Source organism: Cololabis saira, chromosome 12, assembly GCF_033807715.1.
Source record: "Cololabis saira isolate AMF1-May2022 chromosome 12, fColSai1.1, whole genome shotgun sequence".
NCBI classification, from domain to species: Eukaryota; Metazoa; Chordata; class Actinopteri; order Beloniformes; family Belonidae; genus Cololabis; species Cololabis saira.
Window position 1 is genome coordinate 25,353,533 of NC_084598.1, and position 22,828 is coordinate 25,376,360.

Here is a 22,828-nt window from a genome sequence, read left to right on the forward strand (position 1 = left end):
GTTTGTAAATAATGGAAAGGAATATGAAATAATAAAAAGGATTACTGCCAAGTCTGGAGGATCCAAAATGCAGTGGTAAGTAGCAAACAATGCTTTTCAAAAAAAAAATTCAAAATGCAACCGCTGCAGAATAATAATTAGAAAAATGACTCAAAACGAAAAAAATTCTGGATAACAGAAGTAGTATATCAAGAAACAGTCTGAGAGCTAAATCAACACAACAGAAACACTTGAACTGGTAAAGGCAAATGAAAAAAAAAAAATTCAGTATACCACAACTATTCTACACTATTCAACATGAACAGAGGACAGACACCTGACCATGCTGACCGACTTCCACTGTTGTGATGCATTGCATTATGGGATATTTGTTTGCATACTGTAAACTATTACTACTACTACTACTACTACTAAACTATTACTACACACTGGAAATATCCATATGTAGGCTACTAGCTAAAGGTTGAAAAATATCACTTTCACAGACAAGCTGATGAGACACAGGTGTAAACAGGATTTAATAGAGTACAATGGAAATTAACTGATTTGAAATGAATTGAGTCGTTGCATATGACCAGGTTGGGATACCTGCTTGTCCTAAACCTTACATACACCAATGCTGTCTGTGTGCTTTGTTAACTGATAGTGGTTTGGTGATTACTTGTCTTTATTCTGTCATTTGTACTTCAAATCTATAAATGTAGTCTTTTTTTTTTTAAGTCCTCTGGTGAAATAGTACCCAATACCCTGTAGTCATAAAGACTACCGGTACATTGGTCTTAAAATGGCAGCAACTGTTTTTTGTCCTTTAGTGTAAAAACAAAACGCATAGTTTCATCTTTGAAGTTTGAAAACTTAACTAAAACCTGTTCGTGGAACTTTTACCACCTCTTGAGGGATTATTTGTCTCTGTGGCTTCCAGATACTCCACTGTGTTCAAGAGCTAGTCCCTGCACATATGTTGTTTGTTCCCAAGAAAGCAGTGCACAGTTAATTATAAGTGCTTTTTCATAGAAAGCAGCTGCCTGCTGCGGCTGAGAATTATGTTACGTAAAGAGTTCGAGTGAACCAGAACAGTAATGCAAAAACAACTAAGGAATCAGTTGCAGCTTGATATACGTGCTGTAAAGTCAGAAGGGAGTTGCAGCTTCACAAGATGTAGTTAAGATAAATCTTATGGTTGCTTTAAATTTAACAAGTCTTCATGTGCAAATATTTTTCAGTTAGTTTTGCTGTGTGATAGCCCATAAACGCTCTGTGAGTTGTGTCTTTTTCCTGAATTTTCACTTCTAATATTATTCAATGTGTCAATGGGTTTGCAGCATTATTCAGGTGCAGCTCATGCTGCAGTGTCTTATAAATAAACTATTTTTTTTACAAACTATAATTACATATGTAATTTTAATTATTGCATATGTTTGGTTAAACTTTATTCTTTGGGAGACGTTTTAGATGCAGTTGCATTGTTGAACAGAAACAGCAGCAGTCCTTGCGTCTTATGCTGCATTCAGGGCAAGGTTGAAGGTCTGCAACCAGGAAGATAAACGGAGGAAAGGATGCTACTGATCCAGTAAAGAAAAAAAAAATTATATAACATCGTTGGCTTGCTGTTAAAAAAACAACAAAAAACTGGATGGTGAAATGAGTGTGAGTGTTTATCTTGGTGAATATGCTTGTAATTGTGGGTGGGAGTTTTGTGAATATTAAAACTATTAAGTCTACAAGGAGGCTGTTCCTGCTATCTATGTAGTTCAGAGCTCACGCTTCCACGAAAAAACAGCACTTGGAAAGTCTCTCCATATATATTTTTCTCAAATGAGAATTTAGAAAGGAAATTAAATAGAAAATGAAATAAAAAAGAAAGGGGAGTAAACTACGACTCACAAAGGCTTCTTCAGAATGCCAGTGTGCATTATTGATTCTCAATTTAGAATTGATGGGAAGAAGAAAAGAGAGGGATAAGAACCAAGATGGAAAAAGCAAGGGAGAGGGAGGTAGGAAAATGAAATCTAAGCAAGCATATTTTGGCAGGATTTCAGCTGGCTGATGGGGTGAGGAGAAGCTAATGTCAATGGGAGGTTGGGGAACACACTGTGAATGAGCAACCCTGAACTGAGACTTGCTGTACCTTTTTTAGTATGCAAGCTCATTCTGTAGTTTCACTGTACTAAATAAGTTTACCCCATCAGGGCCTTTGCAATATATGGTTTCCAAACGTATCACATCAAAAGAAGTAATGTTAAATCTGGAATTAACATTTGTTTGCATATTCATAAAGAATACTTGTGACCCGCCCCCAAATCCCCTTCTTAAATTTCTGACTGTCTGCTTAGCTTAGGTAAAGCTATATATACATACAGTATGTACATACATAAAGCCCTCCCATCAATGTGCTAATCTACATAAAAAACCTTTAACTCTCATCCACTCATCCATTAAATGTACATGTATAGATTTTCTTCAGTCCACATATGCACAAGCCTACATACGCAGATGAATCATCTTTAGTGTGCGTGTGTGTTGGTGTGGGAGATGCAGAGAAAGCAAAGGAGTGAGGGAGTGCAGAAAAGAGATAAAAGGCGAGAGATGAATGTGTGTTAATGCAAGGCTCACCTCACATCACCCACTCCTCCCTACAAGCCAGAGGAGGAACATTTTTGCCATTTTTCTTTTAACTGCTTTGCACATGTCTGCAGGGCTAATTTTGGTGTTTATTTATTGGAAAGCATCATTCCATATTGAGAACGAGAATGCCAGATGAGGCATTCAGATGCTGTCCTTTTTTAAGGTAAAGTGTAGCAGTGTGAGAATACTCTATTGCAAAGAAGAGTCCTGGAAAACATGTCTGTATCTATGGCAGCCCTGAGTTGGAAATCCTCAACATACAGTAATGCCACACAACACACGCAGCAAATCAGAAAACGAGTTGACAAAACAAACAAACAAAAAAAGCAACAATTGTCATTTTTGACATTGTATTCTAACCTCACATATAATGTAGCACACAGTATGTACTGCATACTGATTCAAAAGTTGCTGTTAGTATGTACTATGCCACTGTAAAAACCACTACATACTACAGCATAAACAGAGGTAGCTCATGTGACCACTCTGACCAGGCTCTGCTGCAGTGACCAATTGCATTGTGGGATGTATCATGAGAGGCTAGCTGGTAAGTTGCAAACCTTCCCTGAAGAACCACCACCAGCGAATATCTCACATACTACAGCTCATGAATTTATTCAGCTAATATACTGCACACTGTATACTACATCTTGGCAAAATCAGTGCATTAGTTGTATGTGCTAGTATGCAGTTTCGAAAAAGGACCATTAAAATAGAAAATAAATAAAATAAAATAACAAGGCCGAAATGTTTTCTGAAATAAGTGATTTTTCCTGCATTCTGAAATGTTTTTTATTTTTTTGGGACACCACATTATACCTCTGACTGTCATATTATTGTACCTGACATTATAAGATTAATAATATGGAAATACAAGTGTACATAAGTAGCATGTAACAACGAGGGTTGGAGCTGCTTTGAAGCTCTTCATAGCTTGTTTAATCCTTTAATTGTCCCCATATAAATTTAGGTTTTGTGAAATGCACATGTTGAACCTCATGTAAATTTTTTTCCTACAGACTCATTACTCCGACACTTTAGAACCAACTTGTTGTACATTTTTTCCTTTAATATTATTTGTATTTTGTACCAATCACCACAACAAATTCCTTGTGTGTGTTAAAGTACTTGGCAATACATTTCTTTCTGATTCTGATTCTGATTCTGAGACAATCTATAGGAAAGGAAAGAAGAAAAATCAAAGCTGTGACAAAAAAAAAAACTGGTATTACATCCATCCACCCATCCATTATCTATAAAAGCTATATCCTTTACAGGGTCATGGGCTGGTATTACATGTTTTTGCAATTTTTGAGTTTGAACAGAAATCATCGTTTGATGAATTCTTGAAATTAAACCATAGTTTGGGTATATTTCTGTTATCAAGATCATATCTGATCGCTCAGCTCTGCCCTCATACTCAAAATGTCCCTGCTTGTGTGCAAATATGTCTCAACAAACAACACTAACCTAACCCCACCTCAGGACACTGCAATTGTATGCAGTCTAGTTTATTAAAATTCACTGTACTCCAAACAAGAATGCCATCATTTCTATTGTCTACATGTAAATGAAGGCAAGGCAAGGCAAGGCAAGCCAATGAAAGGAAAGTTTATTTCAATAACACAATTCAACAACGAGGTGATTCAAATTGCTCTACAAAGACATTAAAACATAAATAAAAAGCATGATTTAAATTTTAAACAAAAAAGAAAGAAAGAAGAACAATAGATAAAATAAGATAAAAAATCAGTTGTTAAATTAAGTTTTGAAAAGTAACTTTAGATTTTTGAGTTTTATTCAAATGAAAATGCGAGTGTTTCTAAAAAAAAACAAAAACAAAAAAAAACAAGAAATTTTGCAGCAAAAGTCAGCAACACAATAAAATTACATTTACATTAACTCATATGTAGATGTATATAAGCACAGTTGCACAGTCTTACATCTGGTTTACATTCAATTTGAATCTTTTTACTGGTGACTACAGTTAACCAAAAAGTAAAACTAGTGTATCATTTACAAAGCAGTGGCATGAGCATTTTGTCTGACCCTCTACTGGCATAAAATTTTGCTTAGGGTTGTTTTGCAGAATCCCGAGTCAAACAGCAGAAAAAAGCCAAGAGTAGGAGTTCTTCAACGAAGCCTGTGTGCAAGAAGAAGGGTAATAAATAAAAAGCTAAGATTTTTGCACAGGCCACAGTGAATCTGAATGGGGGAAAAACACACTTTTGAGGGTGAGTTTTTAGTGACAAAAATGAATCCTCCTCTAAATAGAAATAAAAAAAAAATTGGATTAAATATAGTAAAATAGTCCCATAAACAATGTGAAGTCTGGAGTAGAGCCGCTGAGATCTCAGAAACATTTGAAATGTGACCCTGACTGTGCAGTCAAAGTCAAATCAGATGCCAAAAAGAAAAAAAACAACAATAAACAAACAGCTTTTACTTTTTAACAATCCATCCTTCCATCCGTCCATCCATCCGTCCGTCCGTCCGTCCGTCCGTCCGTCCGTCCATCCGTCCATCCATCCATCCATCCATCCATCCATCCAGGGTAGCCCAGACTTGCCTCTTCATCCACCTCATTTGGGGGGATCCAAAGGCGTTCTCAGGCCAACCGAGGACAATGTGTTTCTAACTATGTGTTGTATTTTTAACACTCGTTATATTTAAAATAACAAGCTAACAAAAGTGTCTAATAAAAGCTTTAGATGAGAGAGAGTACAGTGTTTCCCTAGAGGTGTGTAAAAAAGTAATAAAGAAAACACAAGGATTTTAAAATTGTAATTCATTTAAGCAGCTAAGCGGATCAAATCTGTTCAAGAACATATGACTTTTTACTTCATGACAACTGAATGAACAGCTTATTATTTCTTAGTGACAGCAAAGACAGGGTTTGTCAAGTTTGTAATGGGCTGCCCTCGGCTTTTTGTCTTGGTGTATTTATTACATTGTGTTTCTTTTAAACACAATGTTCTGTTGTCAAATCTTTTGTTTCTCAACCCTCTTTGTTCTCCAGTACTTAGACAGCATTTGGCAACCATATCACCATCAGACAAATGGAGACATTCAGCAGCACTGTTCAATATTCCCATGGTGAATTGCCCCTCCAATCGCAGCTGCTTAAAGCATCCATTATAAGCAAAGAGAGGCAGGGATGGAGAGAGTATGAGGGGAGAAAACTGTGATCTTTCTGCATCAGTAGGAAGGGAAAGTTTTGAACAGGACAAAACCAGCGAATTGACCCTGAGATTGGATGGCACATGTGCCACTGTGGGGCCTCTCCAGTGCATAACTTTCAATTATTACATGTAATATCTTATTTAGCGTGCTCTCTATGCTTCTGAGAGACCTACAAAAAAAAAAAAAAGCAATTCAGCAAACAGTTTAATGCAACCGTTGCGGGTCTCTGTGTATCCTGGAAGTGACTCCAGGCTTATATTTGCTCTGTGGCCTGAAAATGATAGAGACATCCTGACAGCAGTCTGCCACCTCCCTGTCACTGTGGAGAGATGGATGCTGCAGAGACAGCCCTGCCAGCCGCTGAAGTACTTGACAGTGTGCTCGTATGTGCACGGTGCTTCAGCTCCTGCCGATATTCCTGCCTTCTCTAGTTTCCTCTGATTCCCCCAAAGAGGAAGCCGAGTGGGTGACGTGATTTGCCTGTCTTTGTTGCCTAAATCAGGCGGTGATTTATGCACATCCGGATTGTAGCCCTCGAAAGGATCACGACCAGCTCTGCAAAACTGAGATGAGCTACCACACAGTCATAAGCGTGGACAGGTCTACAGTCTTAGAAATGTAGTTTTCTGGTCTGGAAATGAATTTTCGAATACCATTGAACGTCATAAAACTGTCATTTTCTTCCCTGTGCTGGATTTATATAGTTGTTGACTTGAAAGAACTTGAATGACTTTTTAACATCACACAATTTCTGAAGCATTTCAAGACGCAGGACTCTTCAATGAAATGTTCTCATTCTTGTCTGGTATCAAACATTAAAAGTCTTTGTGTGCACACTCTTGCATAAGCTTGTCTTGTATTTAGCATGCAGTGAGCAAAATAATATTCTTTAGTAAGAACATGTGGTTGAATTTGATGACTACATTCGCCATATGAGTTTATCATTATGCATTAATAAATCTCATAGCTGTCACCATTGGAGTCCTTAGAGAAAAAGTCCATGCGCTTGCCAGTTTGTCTTGACTGTGCAGCAGATGATTTTTAGTGGATTGTATTTAAAGTGTGCAGGTGCAGAACAATGCTTTTTGATCTAACACATTTAAAACAAGTTAAGGTCCCAGTGGCTGCTCTGATAAGACAAATGCTTATCCCAATAGTTAAGGTATTTTTCTTTTTGTTTCTTTTTCATATTTTACCCAAAATTATTTTGTTCGTACTTAAATAAAACAGATATTTGTAGAGGTTTTAGTTTGGAGTCAATCCTCTCTTTATTTTTCTTTAAGACTACAACTTACGTGGTCTTTTGTGTTCTGCTGCAAACTTTGCTGTTCTCTATTGTTTAAATTGTGTTTTTGTATTTTGATTGTTGTACGGCGACCTTGAGTGCCATGAAAGGCGCCTAACAAATGATGTATTATTATCATTATTATTATATTCACCAATTTTGTCCATTGGTGAGTAAAATGCAAGTGTAAAATGCAAATGTAAAATACAGCGATCCGTGCAGATTCCCCGGAGTCCGATTTTTACATTACATTATATTCTGCAAGTGATCAGATGCAATTTGTGTGTGCTGATATTTTTTAATCCACATTCTTGCAATGGTGAAATGCACACAGAACTGATGGAAGCAAACCAAAATGGAGGGCAGTGAACTGCTTTTGCTGCTGTCATCAATGCTTATATGGAACTGCGGTGCAAATTGCAAGTTACAAGAAAACACCGGTGCCAGAGGAGAAACTATGTACTGCTTTTGTTTGGATCCGTACATGGACTGTCGTTGTTGACGTCACGTTATGTCAAAACAAAGCAAATGCATTTGTATTTGCACTCTTCTGAGCGTGCATGAACTTCTGTCCATCTGGTAGATGTCATTGTGAAAGAAGAAATCCTATCTGAGCGACCATACCAATAAAATTGAGACACATCTGTGAATATCCGTCTTAAAATGCATTTAACTTTCATTTCTTGTGGTTTTTGGTTGTTCACACTGTCAACAGATCTATATAGATCCAGTATGGATTTGCTAAAATCTGTATTTGGGCTGGCACCTTTCAGTTACATGCCTGTATCAGTGAGCACTTCTAATGGGGAGCTAGGCTAACAGATACTCAGAAACCAACTGAAGCATCTCAAACTACATCATTTCATAACAGATTGAGTAAACCCAGTGTTGATGTATTCTTCGGTGACTCACCATGCACCAGAGAGTTACACAGACTGGGTCCACTTAACATTTTTTGTCTTCAATCGCAGATGTTCTGTGACAAACAAGTTATGGTAACAAAGTAAATGACTTTCTGGTGCAAAGGTGGTGTTGTGCAATCGATTATAAATATTTCTAATACAGAGTTAGCTCCGGTTGAAGGTTATTTAGATGGTGAAAAATGTGCTCCTCCATTGTATCTTGGTTCTGTCCAAGGCCTCTGGTGGTTGGACATGCCCAAAATACCTTCCTTGGATGGCATTCATGGGGCATCCCAACAATCCCAGATCCTCAACTGGCTCCTCTCAGTGTGGAGGAGCATTAAATCGACTTCAAGTTCCTCCAAAATATCAAAACTTTTCACCACATTTGTAAGGGAGAGAGTCCAGCCTCCCCATGGAGGAAACTCATTTTCACTGTTTGTATCAATCTCATTCTTTCAGTCATTACCCACAATTCACAATCTTACGTAAGGGTAGGAACCTAGATCAACCGGTAAACAAAGACTTCCTTTTGGAACACCTTAACTCTCTGTTCACCACAACAGACCTGTAAATATTCGTCATACTGAAGACGCAACACAGGGCCACATGTTGATCTCCCATGCCATTCCTCCCTCACCGAAAAAATCCCAGTGATGCTTAAGGTGAGTTGCCTCACCTCATCCAACACCTGGAAAGTGCATTCTATCCTTTTCTGGCTAAGAACCATAGTCTCAGATTTGGAGGTGCTGATTCTCATCACCTCCTCTTTAAACTCAGCTGCAAACCTCTCTGTTGCAAGCGGAAGACCTTGGCTGAAGCAAACAGGACCACATCATCTGCAAAAAGCTGAGGTGTAATCTTGAGGCCAACAAACTGGACCCATGGATCCAACCCTTGAGTGTACCTAGAATTTCTGTTCATAAAGATTATGAACAGAATGAGTGACAAAGTGCCATTGTGACAGTGTTTACACCCTAAAGAGCCAAAGGTCGCTGGGGAGATGGAGGTCTGGATGTCTTTGCTTAGCCTGCTTCCCCCGGGACCCAAAGTCGGATAAGCACTTTTGGGTCCTCTATGGGACTTATTGTGCAGCTATTAGCCTAGCTCCCCATCAAAATTCCTCCCTCTATGTTATATGTATTTTGCTTTATATTTGTTTTTTTTCCTCCTTTTTTTGGGTGAATCGGTTCTACTTTATATTACAGTGAATTGTTAGGCTGCATAGCTAGTGTTACACACACACAAGGATGCTATGAGCACCAACATTGTGAAATATGAAACTGCCTGGTTGCTCCATGAAACAAGAGAAAAAAAAAAAAAAAGCCCAAACTTGGGCTTTCCTGCGTGGGAGAGCCCATGATGATTTCAAAGCCCATTCTTAAAAGAGCCCTTCTTAAATTCTCTTAAAGTCTAAAACATTTAACACTGTGACACAGCTACCAGAAAATATATGACACCTTCAAACTAACATACGCTATGCTCTGCGAGTAGCCATATGCATCCCTGCAGACCTGCTGGGTATAACCATCTCCAGGGTCAGTGCTGGGTGGACATGAGAGTGTGACATTTCAACTGAGCCAGAAGTTGTATGTCTAGGAGCCCTTGTAAGCATTACCTATGCCACAATGAGACTCAACCATGTAGAAAAGAGGATAACAGAGGAAAATGTGGTGGGGGGTTGGGGGGGCTGCTGATGGGAGAGGAAGCACATGGGGGCAGAGAAAAACAGCTGAGAGGAGGGAAGGGAGAAGGAGAGGACAGGAAGAGAAAAAAAACTAGGGGAGTGGGAACCTTATCCTGGAATAGCCAGCAACTAGAGCTGCAGACTCCACCCTTCTCACCCCTCCCCTTACTCTCTCTTTCAATCTCTCCCTTGCTATCTCTCTCTTTCTCTCTCTCTCTCTCTCTCTCTCTCTCTCTCTCTCTCTGTCTCTCTCTCGCTCTCTCTCTCTCTCTCCAAAGCAGTCTCCCAGTCTGTCATTTGACCGGGCAGTTCATAGAGGCAAGAGCTCAGCACCAAAGAGAAAGCAGAGGGGGAAAAAAAAGAATAAAAGACAAAAGAGAGAGACACAGAGCGTAGAGTGGACGTTCAGTATCTCATACGCTTTCTGGAATATTTCTTTGGCTGTTGAAACACCCTGTTGGTGTGGATTTCTCCTTGGCTCCTGCTGTTGTTGTGGAATCTTGGTCTCTTGAACTCGGGCTTCAGCACTGTTTGAATACAACCGAGGAGAATCAGCTGACACCTTTTTTTGGGGGGGTGGGGGGTGGATTTGCACTTTTGAGTTGTAAACGTCAAAAAGAGTGGTGGGGGGAGAGAGGTTGGGTGCCGGGCCATGCCCACCTCTGCTCATGGTTCAACATCATGAAAGGGGGCCACCATCACCATCGCCACCACCGAGGTTGTGGCTGCCAACACTTGTTCCGTAAAGTTCTGGTCAAGTGTGGCTGCTGCTATGCCAGAGTCAGAGGTCAGTGTCTCTCTCTCTCTCACACACAGACAAACATCACATTTTTATCAGCCTGACTGGGCTTTTCTTTTGTGTGTTCCTGTGTGCGAACAGTTTTTATTTATCACGCTAAAGCATTGGCAGCAACTCCAACAACTCCTCTCCCCTCTTTCGTCTGATTTCGGCGTCTACCCGTGTCTCCTTTTCTGCAGACATGCATTATGCCAATTGTTGAAACACAGACAGTCAGTCTGCACCGAAGGTGACAGCGTAGATGTGTGTGACAGACATATCAGCATAGTCAAAACATGTTCTTTCTGCACAGCAAGGAAGAGGAAAGAGGACATGCATCACACATTCCTACTGGAAAGATAGAGAGGGAAAACAGGCGCGTGTCCGTGCATTTGGGGAGAGGGTTTGGAAAGTCTTCATCCCGATAAGTGTGTATCCTTATGTTATGTACAGCACGTGGATGGATGAGATGCACAGGGGTTAGTGAACTACTCTGAAACATTCCTCTACCCCAAACAGTGAGAGGCGAACAAAACAGCAGTAATCCCCCACACACAAACTCTCTCACCAGCTTCCCTTTCAACTCTACTGTTTGTTGTAATAAAGTACAACATAAATAACAGTGGCCCATTAGACTAGTGTGGTTGAGTAGAAGCGGAAAAGTGGCATGTGTGTAGTGACAACTGGGTTGGTGAACACACGCAGTTATACGCCGTTTGTTTGGAGTTTATACAAAGCTCAGGACTCACTGTAACATTTATCCGACAACTGGAAAGATGAGAACTCAAATGTCTCATACGAGCTTAATGATTACTGTCAGCCAGTTGATTCTCTGTCACTGTTTACTTTCTTGCACACACACGACCTCTGTCTCCGTGGCCCAGAGGCAAAGTTACAACAACAACGGTGTCTAATAGCACTATATGAGTTTATGCTGTAGTGTCAGACTGTGTGTTTGTTCCCGTTTACAAGCCTACATCAAAGGCATGTACAGTGGAGGTACCCATCCAGGATCTATACTTAAAGGGGGCCCATGAAGTTGACTTTGATGTTACTGGCCAGCGTTGCTGGATGTATAGCTTAAATTCCTCCTGTTATGTAATGGATATGCAGCTTTTCATTGCACCTTTACCATGTTATCGTAGCAAATGCACGCTCTCTTAGATGATAATATATAAACATGGGGGATTGGAGAAGCTAAACATTTTGGACTATTAAAAGAAACTTCAATAAACATACGATAAGCATATTATTCCCACAGTCTATATTTGTTTATGTATTAAGAGTGTATTCTTGGTCCAACATGACAAGAGGAGATCTTCTGTATTTTAGAGTCTGAAGTGGAAAACGTCTAGATCATATTTTGGATAGGGCAAAATAGCCACATGATGAACTTTTTTTATGACACCAAATTAAAAGAAAAACAAATCTGAAAGTGCACAAGGGAAGCTGAAACTTGCCAAAGCCAAATGCACACTTTTTACGTTATAAGTAAGTAACTGTGTCAACGTGACTGTTTGTGTTTGAATCAGAAACAATAAGTGTTGCCAGGACTGTTTATGCCTCATCACAGTGAGGTCCAGAGGTCCTGTTACAAGTTTGGTTGTGTCTCATCAAAATACTTCAGATTTTCCAAAAAATCAATTCTACTAGCTGTCAGAGATACAAAAAAAAAAAGATAAAAGAAGAGATAATTTCATAAAGTACAGGGTGGCACAAAGTGACATTTTAGGGTCTGAACTCAATCAAAAGAGTGTATATAAAAGATGGATCTATGCCAGGTAGGAAATGAGATACCAGTTTGGAAATGGCAATAGCACTAACAGCTCTTAGGAGCTGGGTTCAATATCTCCAAACACACACTCCAACAAAGTCCCATTCAAAAAGACACAACCTCTCTCAAAAAGTCTGGAAATAATGCCACTTTTAAGTATCATTTTGACATAAACTGTTCTGGTTCTATCAGACTTAATTTTCAGGTTTTAGATATTCCATAAGCCAGTCTGTGATATGTCACAGACATCAAATTCTTACTTTTTGACTTGATCCAAGCAAAGAAGTGAGTTTGTGGTTCAGGAGTTACAGGCATAAAGCTAAACACAACTTAAAATGCACTGAGATCATATTCCATATTCCACCTCTTCTTCAACTTTAATGAAATCCTCTTTAAACTTAGTTTGACAATCCCGGAGACTGACAGACTGCACTCAGCATAACTTCCTTCATCTCTCATAGTGATTTAACTCTTGATGTAAAGCTGTATGTGCTAAGAAGCATGCAACTCTCTGAAATGATCAACTGCAGAGAAATTTCTATATTGAACCCAATTGGATGCCATTAAAATTGCATCTCCTCCTTGTGTCCTTTTTTAAGTTGAATATCTTGCTATTCCGCCCCTTCTCTGGCATCTTGTCAAATGCATTTGACTTTTTAAACTTGTTTACTCTATCTTTCTGCCTTGGAAACTTGTCCAGTGCAGTGCAAGTTCAACTGACACTTAGGAGCCAGTTGTCCCTTCGCCAAGGAGAGAGCTGAGTGTGTTGTTATTTTCCGTGCCTTTTGCACGTTTGTCTGCATATTGGTCAGCAAGATTACACCAAAATAATGATCAAGCAGGATTTTGAAATGCGTGCTGAACTAATGGAACACAGATAAATGAATAACACAATCAATTTTGGCAATGATTAGGATAACTTTCGTTAAAACATTAAAACACGGCTAATGCACAGTCTTTTAGAGCACTGACGTTTTTTCTGACGTTTATCGAAAACAATACTGAACAGATATAGAGCCTGACTTCAAGGTCCCCAACAGTATTGTAAGTCCCACAACTCGCTGAAGGTTTTTTTTTAAACAAACATTAGCTGAAGCAGTGGGTTTCTAAGCTGAGACAATCAGGGTCAAAATAGATATAATAGCTTATTGTGAGCTGCTATATTTCTACTGGGACATTGATATCACCAGAAAACAACACATTTCTTCTTTCTCTGGAGGCTGTTGATCTATAATGCCGGCCAAAACGGTTTCCGATGCACTTGTATCATTCATTTATTCTGAAAGAGCAATTCAGTAAACACAAGAGGAAATTACAGAGTGCTGTATGAGTCATTCCGTACTTAGGCATCCCACGGCTTCATTGTATGCTGCACTGAAGCACGCTACACCTTTATGCCACACGGTTGTGCGTATCCTGCTAACCTCCAAACTGCACACACAGATCAACACACTCACACGGTTTTCATTGAAAGAATTTCCAAAGTTAGGTGGAACGAGTTACCAAGGGTGAGGTCACCTGTCGTCAGTCAGGGATCGGCCTGTCGAGTACAGGCCTCGGCATCACCAGTCAAGATGATCTGCACTGACACACACATGTATGCACTGCGTTTGTGAATGTAAACAGTAGACGGGAAGAAGCAAAGTGTTATTGACGGAGTGGTGCTCGTTGTGAAAAGCAGAAAGACAGGTAGAGAGATGGGAAAATAAGAGAGAAAAACTCAGGCCTGGACAGCGCATTAGCAAATTGACTGCCAGTGGGCCATTAGTGGAGCCTGCTTCCCAGCAAAGACTGTTGACAAACCATTTTTAAAAAGTTGGTGGTTCTGTTGCCTTATACACGCACGCAGGTGAAGTCATACGCCAGATGCTTCACTGAGTCATGTTTAAAAATATAAAAGAAAGCTGGGTTAAAGGAAGTGATGCTCGTAAGTCAGAGGCTGCACACTTCTGTTAGAAGATCATCGCATTCTTTGTTCGTGTCGGATGGGGATGTTTAGCTCCAACAGGCTGGTCGTGTCTGGTGCGTGGATCACCGAGGTAGTGAACTGTGATGTCATCACAGCAACATACCCACTTCAGCTGAAGCTTCAGGCACACTCCACTAACTGCAGTCTTCCTCTTAAGCAAGGTGTCACGAGTGAGAAAATGACACAGTTACACCACAGGATTTAGAAAGAGTTGTGAATAGCTAGAATGACTTTTGGTTACCTATGGGCTACTTGTAAGATAGTCCAAGATGAATGGGCGTCAATGGAGCTGTTTCCCTTTCAATAAAGTGAATAAAATTCAATTCAATAAAAACCAGGGGACTTTATTTATTTATCTCCAATTTTCACTGTGTTTCGACTCTAGGGGGTGTAAACAAATGACATGGCTCAGAATTAAGATTTTCAAAGCTATTTCACTTATATATTTATTTTTTTTAATCTACATGACTTGATGTACTGTACGCTGCATATCACATAGCTATTTGTGTCAGGAATGATCATGGAAAAACAATTTACACTCTGAGTGTCATCGAGGTCAGAGATCAGTCGTAATTGCTCATAAATGTCAACTAAGCAGTCAGCATTCACCGGTAAAATACTATTTATGATCAGAATAGTTGTACCTGGAAAAGGAACAACTGGAGTTCAATTCTCATACATAGTCAATACCGCTTTTGTTAAAACTCTAAATAAAACAAGGACGTTTTTTTGCACATTGGAATTACTAAGTGCCCAGGATCCCTGTAAACGGCCTCAGGTTGTACAAGAAGAAGTACATAATTCAAACACAAACGTCCCTAAAATGTTTCAGCTTATCTGTTTTAGTTTTAAGCAGTTTTTGAGGTTCTACTAACAGCTGTAACTGCACCTTCTTTGGTTTTGATAAACTGCACAGATGCCTGTATGTAGAGACGGATCTGCTTGCACACTCCTTCCACCACCGTCCTGTTTTTCAAATCCATGCAGCAAGCAACAGGTTACACACATCAGGACGTGCATGACCAGCTCAGACAGCACCAAAAATCACTGAAATATCAGCTACAACTGAAGCGTTTCGAACACATAAAATGTGAAAAGATTTTCCTCACAATTCATTTAAATCAAACCTCCACACAATATATTGCATTTTTCAATATTTTTGAAGCCTAATGCATTTCTATTCTCAGTTATATAACATGAACTGTAAATGAAATGCAAAATGTATTTTAACCAGTGAAAAGTTATTTTATTCTATTCAAATAACATGAGTTTAAAATAACGGTTTCAAAGTGAGGATGTTTAATTTGTTGAGTGCCTGTCACCTAAACTCCATCATCTCTCCTCATGTCTCAGGTGGAGGCATTAATAACGATGTGAGCAGATCTGTCGAGGGAAAAGAGTGTAAATGTGCATATTGAGAAACTATCTGAAGTCTATGTGATTACATCTCTTTTCTTGTGCACATATACATTCAGATTATTTCAGTCATTTTTGCATCTTTTTCTCAACCAAGGCAGTACAGTTTTATTTGTGCACCTGCAGGCTGGTGTAAATATGACTTGCCAGCAACAATAGCAGTGAAGTAGCAACAAAAACGATGTTTTCATCAAAGGATCCACCTCTTTTGTAGATTTGTAGATTCATTCATCCTATAACTTTTCCGCTCACTTTGTTTCTTCCTCTGAAAACGATAAAGTCTCAGTGTATGCATTGATACGTATGTGTTCCCTTTTTCATGCGAGTGTGTGTGTATTTGTGAGGGGGTGATGGGGCTGGTGTTGACTCATGCATGCAGTGAGTTAGGACAAAGATCCCCCACAGCAATGAAACACGCTCATATATTTACATGGTTGAATGGTGAAGATAGAAAGAACAAAGACTTCTGTGGAAAATCGTAATAAAAAAAGGGAACATTTTTAATTAAAACAGCATTAAATGGGATTATAGCTGTCTCACATTTCATTGCATGTGCATGCATGTGTTCACCATGCAACAACAAATACACATTCAGTAAAGGCACTTTCAAAGAGATATGCTTGCCTTTAAGACCAGTTAGGCAAATTTGCATGAGCATCATGTTGCACGTTACTGCATTTAACTTCGCTGCTTGGTTGCTTTATTAAAAAGCCACTGATGAAACTTAATTCGACACAGACAATAATGAGGATACATGGCTCATCGATTTAAAATTAAATAGTTGAAAATTCCTGGACTTTTTGGCCCAGTTGCCGCTCACAGATTAGTCAGAGTGCCTGATGTTACACAGACCCTGGAGGTGGAGGAGCTTGATGTCTTGCTCACTGTGGTTGTTTTTCAGACACAGGAACTTGGTTCCCCCGGGTTTCCTCTTTGCTGACCCACAACCCTGAGAATTATGAATATATGTTAATATCAAGTGGCTTTTGACATAAAGCAGCGCTGCTGGCAAATACTGGGGAAAATCGCTGCGACAGAACCAGTGCGTTTTTTTATGTCTCGGCTGGAGAACCCGCTCTGTCATCAGCTTATAAGGCAGACTTCAGATATTACGGAAAAAGCAACAAAAATAGCTGAATTTGAAGGTATGCTGGACTGCCGTGGCCCAGCCTTGTGTTCAGCAGTCTGAGATATTTTTAAACTTTGCACCCCAGCCCACCCTCCACCTCGTCATCGCCTCTTGCCCTCCCACCCAACCCCCTGCCTCCCTTCTGCTGTGTGACCAATCCCCTCCATATTGTTTCTCTTCAACACATGCAAAAGTGGAAAGAAAAGAGAGCAAGAGTAAAGGAGTGGAAGGGAAGAAAGAGTAGACTTTCCGCAAACCCACTGTTCCCAGTCTCCCAGCTGGATGGAGAAATCTGCCGGTCTGAATTTTAGGCTGAATATTGCATGATCTGCGGGCTTGGAATGTGAACACCAAGTGGAGCATTAAGATCACTCCTGGGGCATTCTCATTTTCCCTCTTTCTCTTCCCCCTTCTCTTCTCCTCCTCCAGCTCCCTCGGCTAGTCAGCCGGTTATTAATCAAGCCTTCTCCCCTTCTCACAATTTTCATCATCTGCCCCCCCCCCCCCCCCCCCATTTCCACTATGTGGTCTTGCCCTCACAAATTTTCCAGGGCTCCCATCCACTTCAGCTCCTCCAGCGCCCACACTTTACCTCGCTTTTTCCTCTTCCTCAGAACTCTGTTTGTAAATGTGCAGAGGAGAAGAATGAGGGAACAAATTATGAAACACAGGAGTGCATTCCATACCTTGTTTAGAAAAAAATTCTCCAACAGTGCAGAGGGGGAGAGGAGCTACTCCCCCCTTCGATCATACCCCCACTTTCAGCCCATATGGCTCTTTTTATGTATGCCGTCTGTAGCAATGTCCAAGACATCTGTTCTTTTTGTACTACTGCTTGGTTATCAGGGTCTTAAACTGACTTCTTATGTTTTAGCAAAGTCTATGCTGTAATTGTTGTAAATGCGATTGAAAGCAGATTTAAAAAATAGCAACATCAAGAATGTGCTTTTGTGTACTCCAAGCATCCTTTAAACCAGCAAGGATAAAGGATCCTCGCTGTAAATGTTAGCAACAGGTTGATTTCAGCTATTATTTTTTATTTATTTAACCTTTATTTCACCAGGAAACAAAAACTCATTGAGATTAAAAATCTCTTTTACAAGAGGGTCCTGGCCAAGACAGGCAGCAACACAGTAACATGACATATGACACGACACATAACAAAACAAAACACTATTGACATTACTCATAGCATTTGCAGTCAGAATTGGACATCTCAAGATCTGTCAGTAGCGATTTAAAAGCATTAAGTGAGACCTGTTCTCTGAGATTCAAGGTGTTTTGCAGCTGGTTCCAGGAGGAAGGCGCAGCATACCTGAAGGCCTTCTTTCCCAGCTCGGTATGCACTCTAGGGACAGATAGTAGCAGACGCTCCTGAGAGCGTAGATGGTAGCCTCCTGATTGCTTCACTGGACTGTCTGGGTATGGTTTCCAAGATATCCTCTGATTCTGCTTTCCGCTGAAACTTTCCCCGGAAAATTCGTGGTGGAGGACTCACCGAGAATATTTCCAACAACAAAGCAAAACAATGGAACATGACAATGTTGAGTGTGATTAACTGCTGCTTAAGCTTTGACCACGAAGCACAGGAGCTGAGACGGCCACTTTCACATTAGATGATCTTTCAGAAAAATGTGCTCTGTTGAACGCATCCCCCAACTTTTAGACTGTACTAAAACTGGAGAGATAGAGGCTCAGTTGACGTCTGGCCTGAATTTTCTCTCATGTTTGTCTTTCTGTGATTAGAGGACGCTGATACAAGTTCATTGTTTATCAGTTGCACAAATGTCCAGAGGATCTTTAGTACTAGTAAAACACATTGTTAATTTCTACTATTTAGCCTGACTGAACTCTTTGGTTGCCGTCTCCTGTTTTGTGGAATTATGCAAGAAGAAAAAAGCATTTTTTCTTTTTTTTTTTTGGCTGTTTTCAGTGATAAACAAAAGCAAAATGTTAAAGAGAAACCTTTCCGCTTCTCTCTGCCTGCTCACTTCATTGTAATCTATCTACAAATTGACCTCTTTGTCAACAGATGACACAGTGCTTCTCACTTATCTGCAGGTACAATTGATTGTTGCCATAGACACAAGCTTTCGCCTCACATACAGCCTGCAGTTAGCTTATTGCAGCTAATACTTCGGGTTGAAAAGCAGCCTTGGTGGATCAGTTGATAAGCCAGAAATACACAACTGTTTTGGCTAGAATCAATTTGAAGACATGCGTTTCATTGATGTACATTCCTGCATTTGTTTCTTGCATATGCCTGCATAATGATTCACTTATCACTTTTTATTTTTTTCTATATTTGTTAGCTCAGTGTAGTCACAGATTTGGGGGAAGTACAGCAGTGAAAACTATTCTGGGGAGTTAGAAAACAGTTTACCAAGAAATCTATGGATTTACAGTAAATATGTTTAACAGATAACAGTCAGCTGATATGTGCTGACAAGTGATGACGACATTGCTTTATGCTTTAACGAGGGAGGTCAGTGTGGAACAAAATAGTTAGTTACGACTCTCATGTTCATTTTCATTACTCTGATTCACTCCACTTTATGGATTTGGATTGGGTAGAACAAGTGGAGCCGAGCCCCAGGTCACCCTACAACCCTTGAATGGACTTTGCCTATTCATAAGAGAGGATCTGATCTGAAACAGACAAAGGCTGACAGCTGCAGATGGTTTTCTGTAATATGGAACAGCTTTTCATAGCCATCCTTTGTTGGTGTGACATTGTTTTACAAATGACCATAAGAACTGGCCGCATTGTGTGGTGTGTTGCTGCATGAGTGTCCATGCAAATCTGTGTTAATTGTTATATTGTGTGTGTGTGTGCGTGTGTGTCTGTGTGTGTGCTGCAAATAGGGAAGCATGTGTTTCTGTGTATAACATGAGTTGGTGTGTGCACCCACATGTGTAGGTTGATTCCTTTCTGATGGCTAATCTCTTGTGTGGCTGTCCCTCACTCTCTCTTCCTCTTTTGGGTTTAGTTGCTATGGCAATGAGAGTGGGGATAAATGTAGAGCCATAGAAAGGAATGAAAATATGAGTCTGGAAAGACCATCAAGTCTGATGAAGAATCGTTATACCAGCACATCTCTAAGTCTCCGGGCCAAAACAGCGTACCAGATCAGCGTGCACTTAGCTGTGGGTTTTTGTCATTTCTGCCGTTCACGATTCTGATCGTATACACAGCCACTGTGGAAAAACACAGAAACCCCAGAACGGAGAGTACCGGAGCTGTCAGGAAGACTGGGGCCAGGAGGAGAGGCTCCACGTCCCTGCAGCCCAGCAGGCACCATGGCTCCGTCTCCAGCTTTCCTTGCAGGCCTCCTCACCGGCACCTCCACAGCTGCCATGCAAAATCACAATCGCTTTTAATTTGCGCTGTGTTCTCAGCCACCTCAGGCCTAATGGCAGCCTTGTTTGCCCATAAACATAAGTGCTAGCCTGTCCTTCTCTCACTTCCTTTCTTTTACGGTGCATTTGTGTATGTGTGTCTGGTTAATCACAATAATGATCAAACCAGTGTGCGGACTGCCTGCTGCTAAAGAGCCACAACGAGTTGTGTGGATCACCACTATGATTATCTGCACAAACAAACATATAGATACAAACAGGCATGCACACATAATACACACACTAAGACAGAGTGTCATGTAGGCGCTGCAAGGTCACACAAGTGCTTTGTCTTCCCACTTTTTACTGTTTCAGTATAGCACATATTAATGTTTGCAAAAATACTTTTTTGTTACAGCATGTATACTTGATTGATATAGTCAAATGAAATGTCCATCTCATAAAAAGAAAAGTGAGAATTGAATGCTTTATTTAAATTATTTATTTGGTAAAAATACATTTGTTTGTATATGTTTGATTAGAAAAACATATACTGTCAGTATGATCCAAACACAACCACTTTATTTAAAAAAAAAACAAAAAAAAACCCAAGCATTTATAATCTAATGCACATTCATGTAAATAATATCATTGCACAGCAGTACCATGAATTATTCTCATTTTGGCACATGGAGTATACTCTAATAGATCTAATGGGGCGGCAGTAGCTCAGGTGGTAGAGCGGGTCGTCCAATGATCGAAAGGTTGGCGGTTCGAATCCCGATCGGTCCCAGTTTGCTGTCGTAGTGTCCTTGGGCAAGACACCTTACCCACCTTGCCCCGTGTGAATGTGTATGAATGTTGGTGGTGGTCGGAGGGGCCGTTTGGCGCGATATGGCAGCCACGCTTCTGTCAGTCTGCCGTGGGCAGCTGTGGCTACAAACGTAGCTACCACCAGCGGTGAGAATGTGTATGAATGAATAATGATCTCTGTAAAGCGCTCTGGGTGCCTTGAAGGGCACTATATAAAACCAAGTAATTTTAATACACAACGTTTAGTGGTGCTATACTTCTGTATTGTGGTAGTGCCACTTTTAGTTGTGTAAAAGGATCCTTTTTTCCTCATTTGCAGAAAAGGTTGAGTATTTAAAACAAACAAATAAGGGCGCTTTTCACACCTGTCCCGTTTGGAGCGTTTCCCTCTAAAGATCGGATCGTTTGGTATATATGAACACAGCAATCGCACTCGGAAACGGCACAAAACAAGCGAGCCGAGATCACCTAGGAGAGGTGGTCTCGGCCGATTCCATTCGAGACCTGAAGCGGTTCATTTTTTTTATTTGTAGTGAGAACATAATCGACACAGCAACTGACACAACTCCATTCATTGTGTATGTGCGACCGCGGTTCAAGGAGAAGAGTCGGTGCAGCCTCCACCACCTTCTCTCCTATTGGACGTGCCGAGATGTCACAGCACGGCACGGTGAAATTAAAATATTTTCAATTCGGGCAGGGTTTGCGCAGGGCAAACCCTGCAGCAGGCGGCCTCTCGCCCACCGGTGAGCTCCGCTCTGCACCGGTAGCACATAAATGAATGGGTAAAGCCTGAATTATGGTCCTGCGTTAAATCATTTGTGTAACGTGGAACCATAAATCAGCCTAAAGTCGGCGGCTGCGGTCTGCACCTCTCTGTGAAAGGGGCTTGTCGTTTTTCCCGGGGTGCGGAAGAGGAAACTCCTTTCGCGTTCATTTGACCAATCAGAGAACAGCTAGTTCACGCATGGCATTTGTTATCAGCTTTGAACCGGTACAGACATTTGCCTTGTGAACACAAACCCCACAAACGAAAAACGAAACAACTGTATCGATTTAGCCCCTGAAACAAACGGACCACAGGTGTGAAAGCACCCTAAACAAAAAACTCAATGGAGATGATTCTGATACCTATTTAAAATTTGAGGCCATGTACCTTAATTCATACTGTCTGAACTAACTTTCTCAAATACAGTTCGGTTCAACATATATATATTGTACCAAATCACAACAAATGTCATCTCAAGGCACTTCAAGTTGTCAGTTGGCAGTTGTGCGGATGTTTTTAGAACTCAAATCTGAGCGGCGATGATGCTCCCAGTTTCTGTGTAGCAGCTGATCTCACACTTGATCACATGCGTGAATGTGAAACCCAAGAGTGTAGATGTAGTGTCTATATAGTGAATCTGATATTCCACAGCTCACCAGTTTATAAAGGCAGACGGTGCCGGGAACTCTGTCTGAATGGTTTCAAAGGAATGTCTGGAGTTTTTGGGCCCAGTAACCACAAACATGGCTCAGGCCTATGCTGTAAGGAGCTTGCAGAAATCAGAGCCTGTAGAGAGACTCTCTCATACTGTTGCTGATGCATCCTTTCTCTCCAGTGGTGGACAGTAACGGAGTAAATTTACTTGAGTACTGTACTTAAGTACATATCCAGAGGATTTGTACTTTACTTGAGTATTAGATTTCTTTGGTACTTATTAATCTTACTTGAATACATTTCCAAGACAAATATTTTTACTTTTACTCGAGTAAATTTCTAGGAAGAATGAAAAGTACTCGTTACTTTCAGGTCTGCTCTTTCCACAGACATTTATTTTCAAATGTTTATAGTGTCTGCCGAAGCAGAACTACCTCTCCGCTTTCAACAACTCAACATCGAATTCTCAGAAACAAGTTAAAAGATCCTTAAATTAATTTAGAAA

General features: G+C 40.4%; 1 protein-coding gene across 6 annotated transcripts in view; it reads left to right on the top strand.

Moving 5' to 3' along the window:
- arhgef25a (Rho guanine nucleotide exchange factor (GEF) 25a) overlaps window positions 1-22,828 on the top strand; it is a 64,690-nt gene that overhangs the window by 16,634 nt on the left and 25,228 nt on the right. The window contains exon 1 of one of the 6 annotated variants that reach the window (XM_061736156.1): window positions 10,307-10,469. The exons of the other annotated variants lie outside the window; for them this stretch is intronic. Coding sequence (XP_061592140.1) covers window positions 10,364-10,469 — 106 coding nt within the window. The 5' untranslated portion in view covers window positions 10,307-10,363. Of the gene's footprint in view, window positions 1-10,306; window positions 10,470-22,828 lie in introns of those variants that run through there. 6 annotated transcript variants of the gene reach the window in all.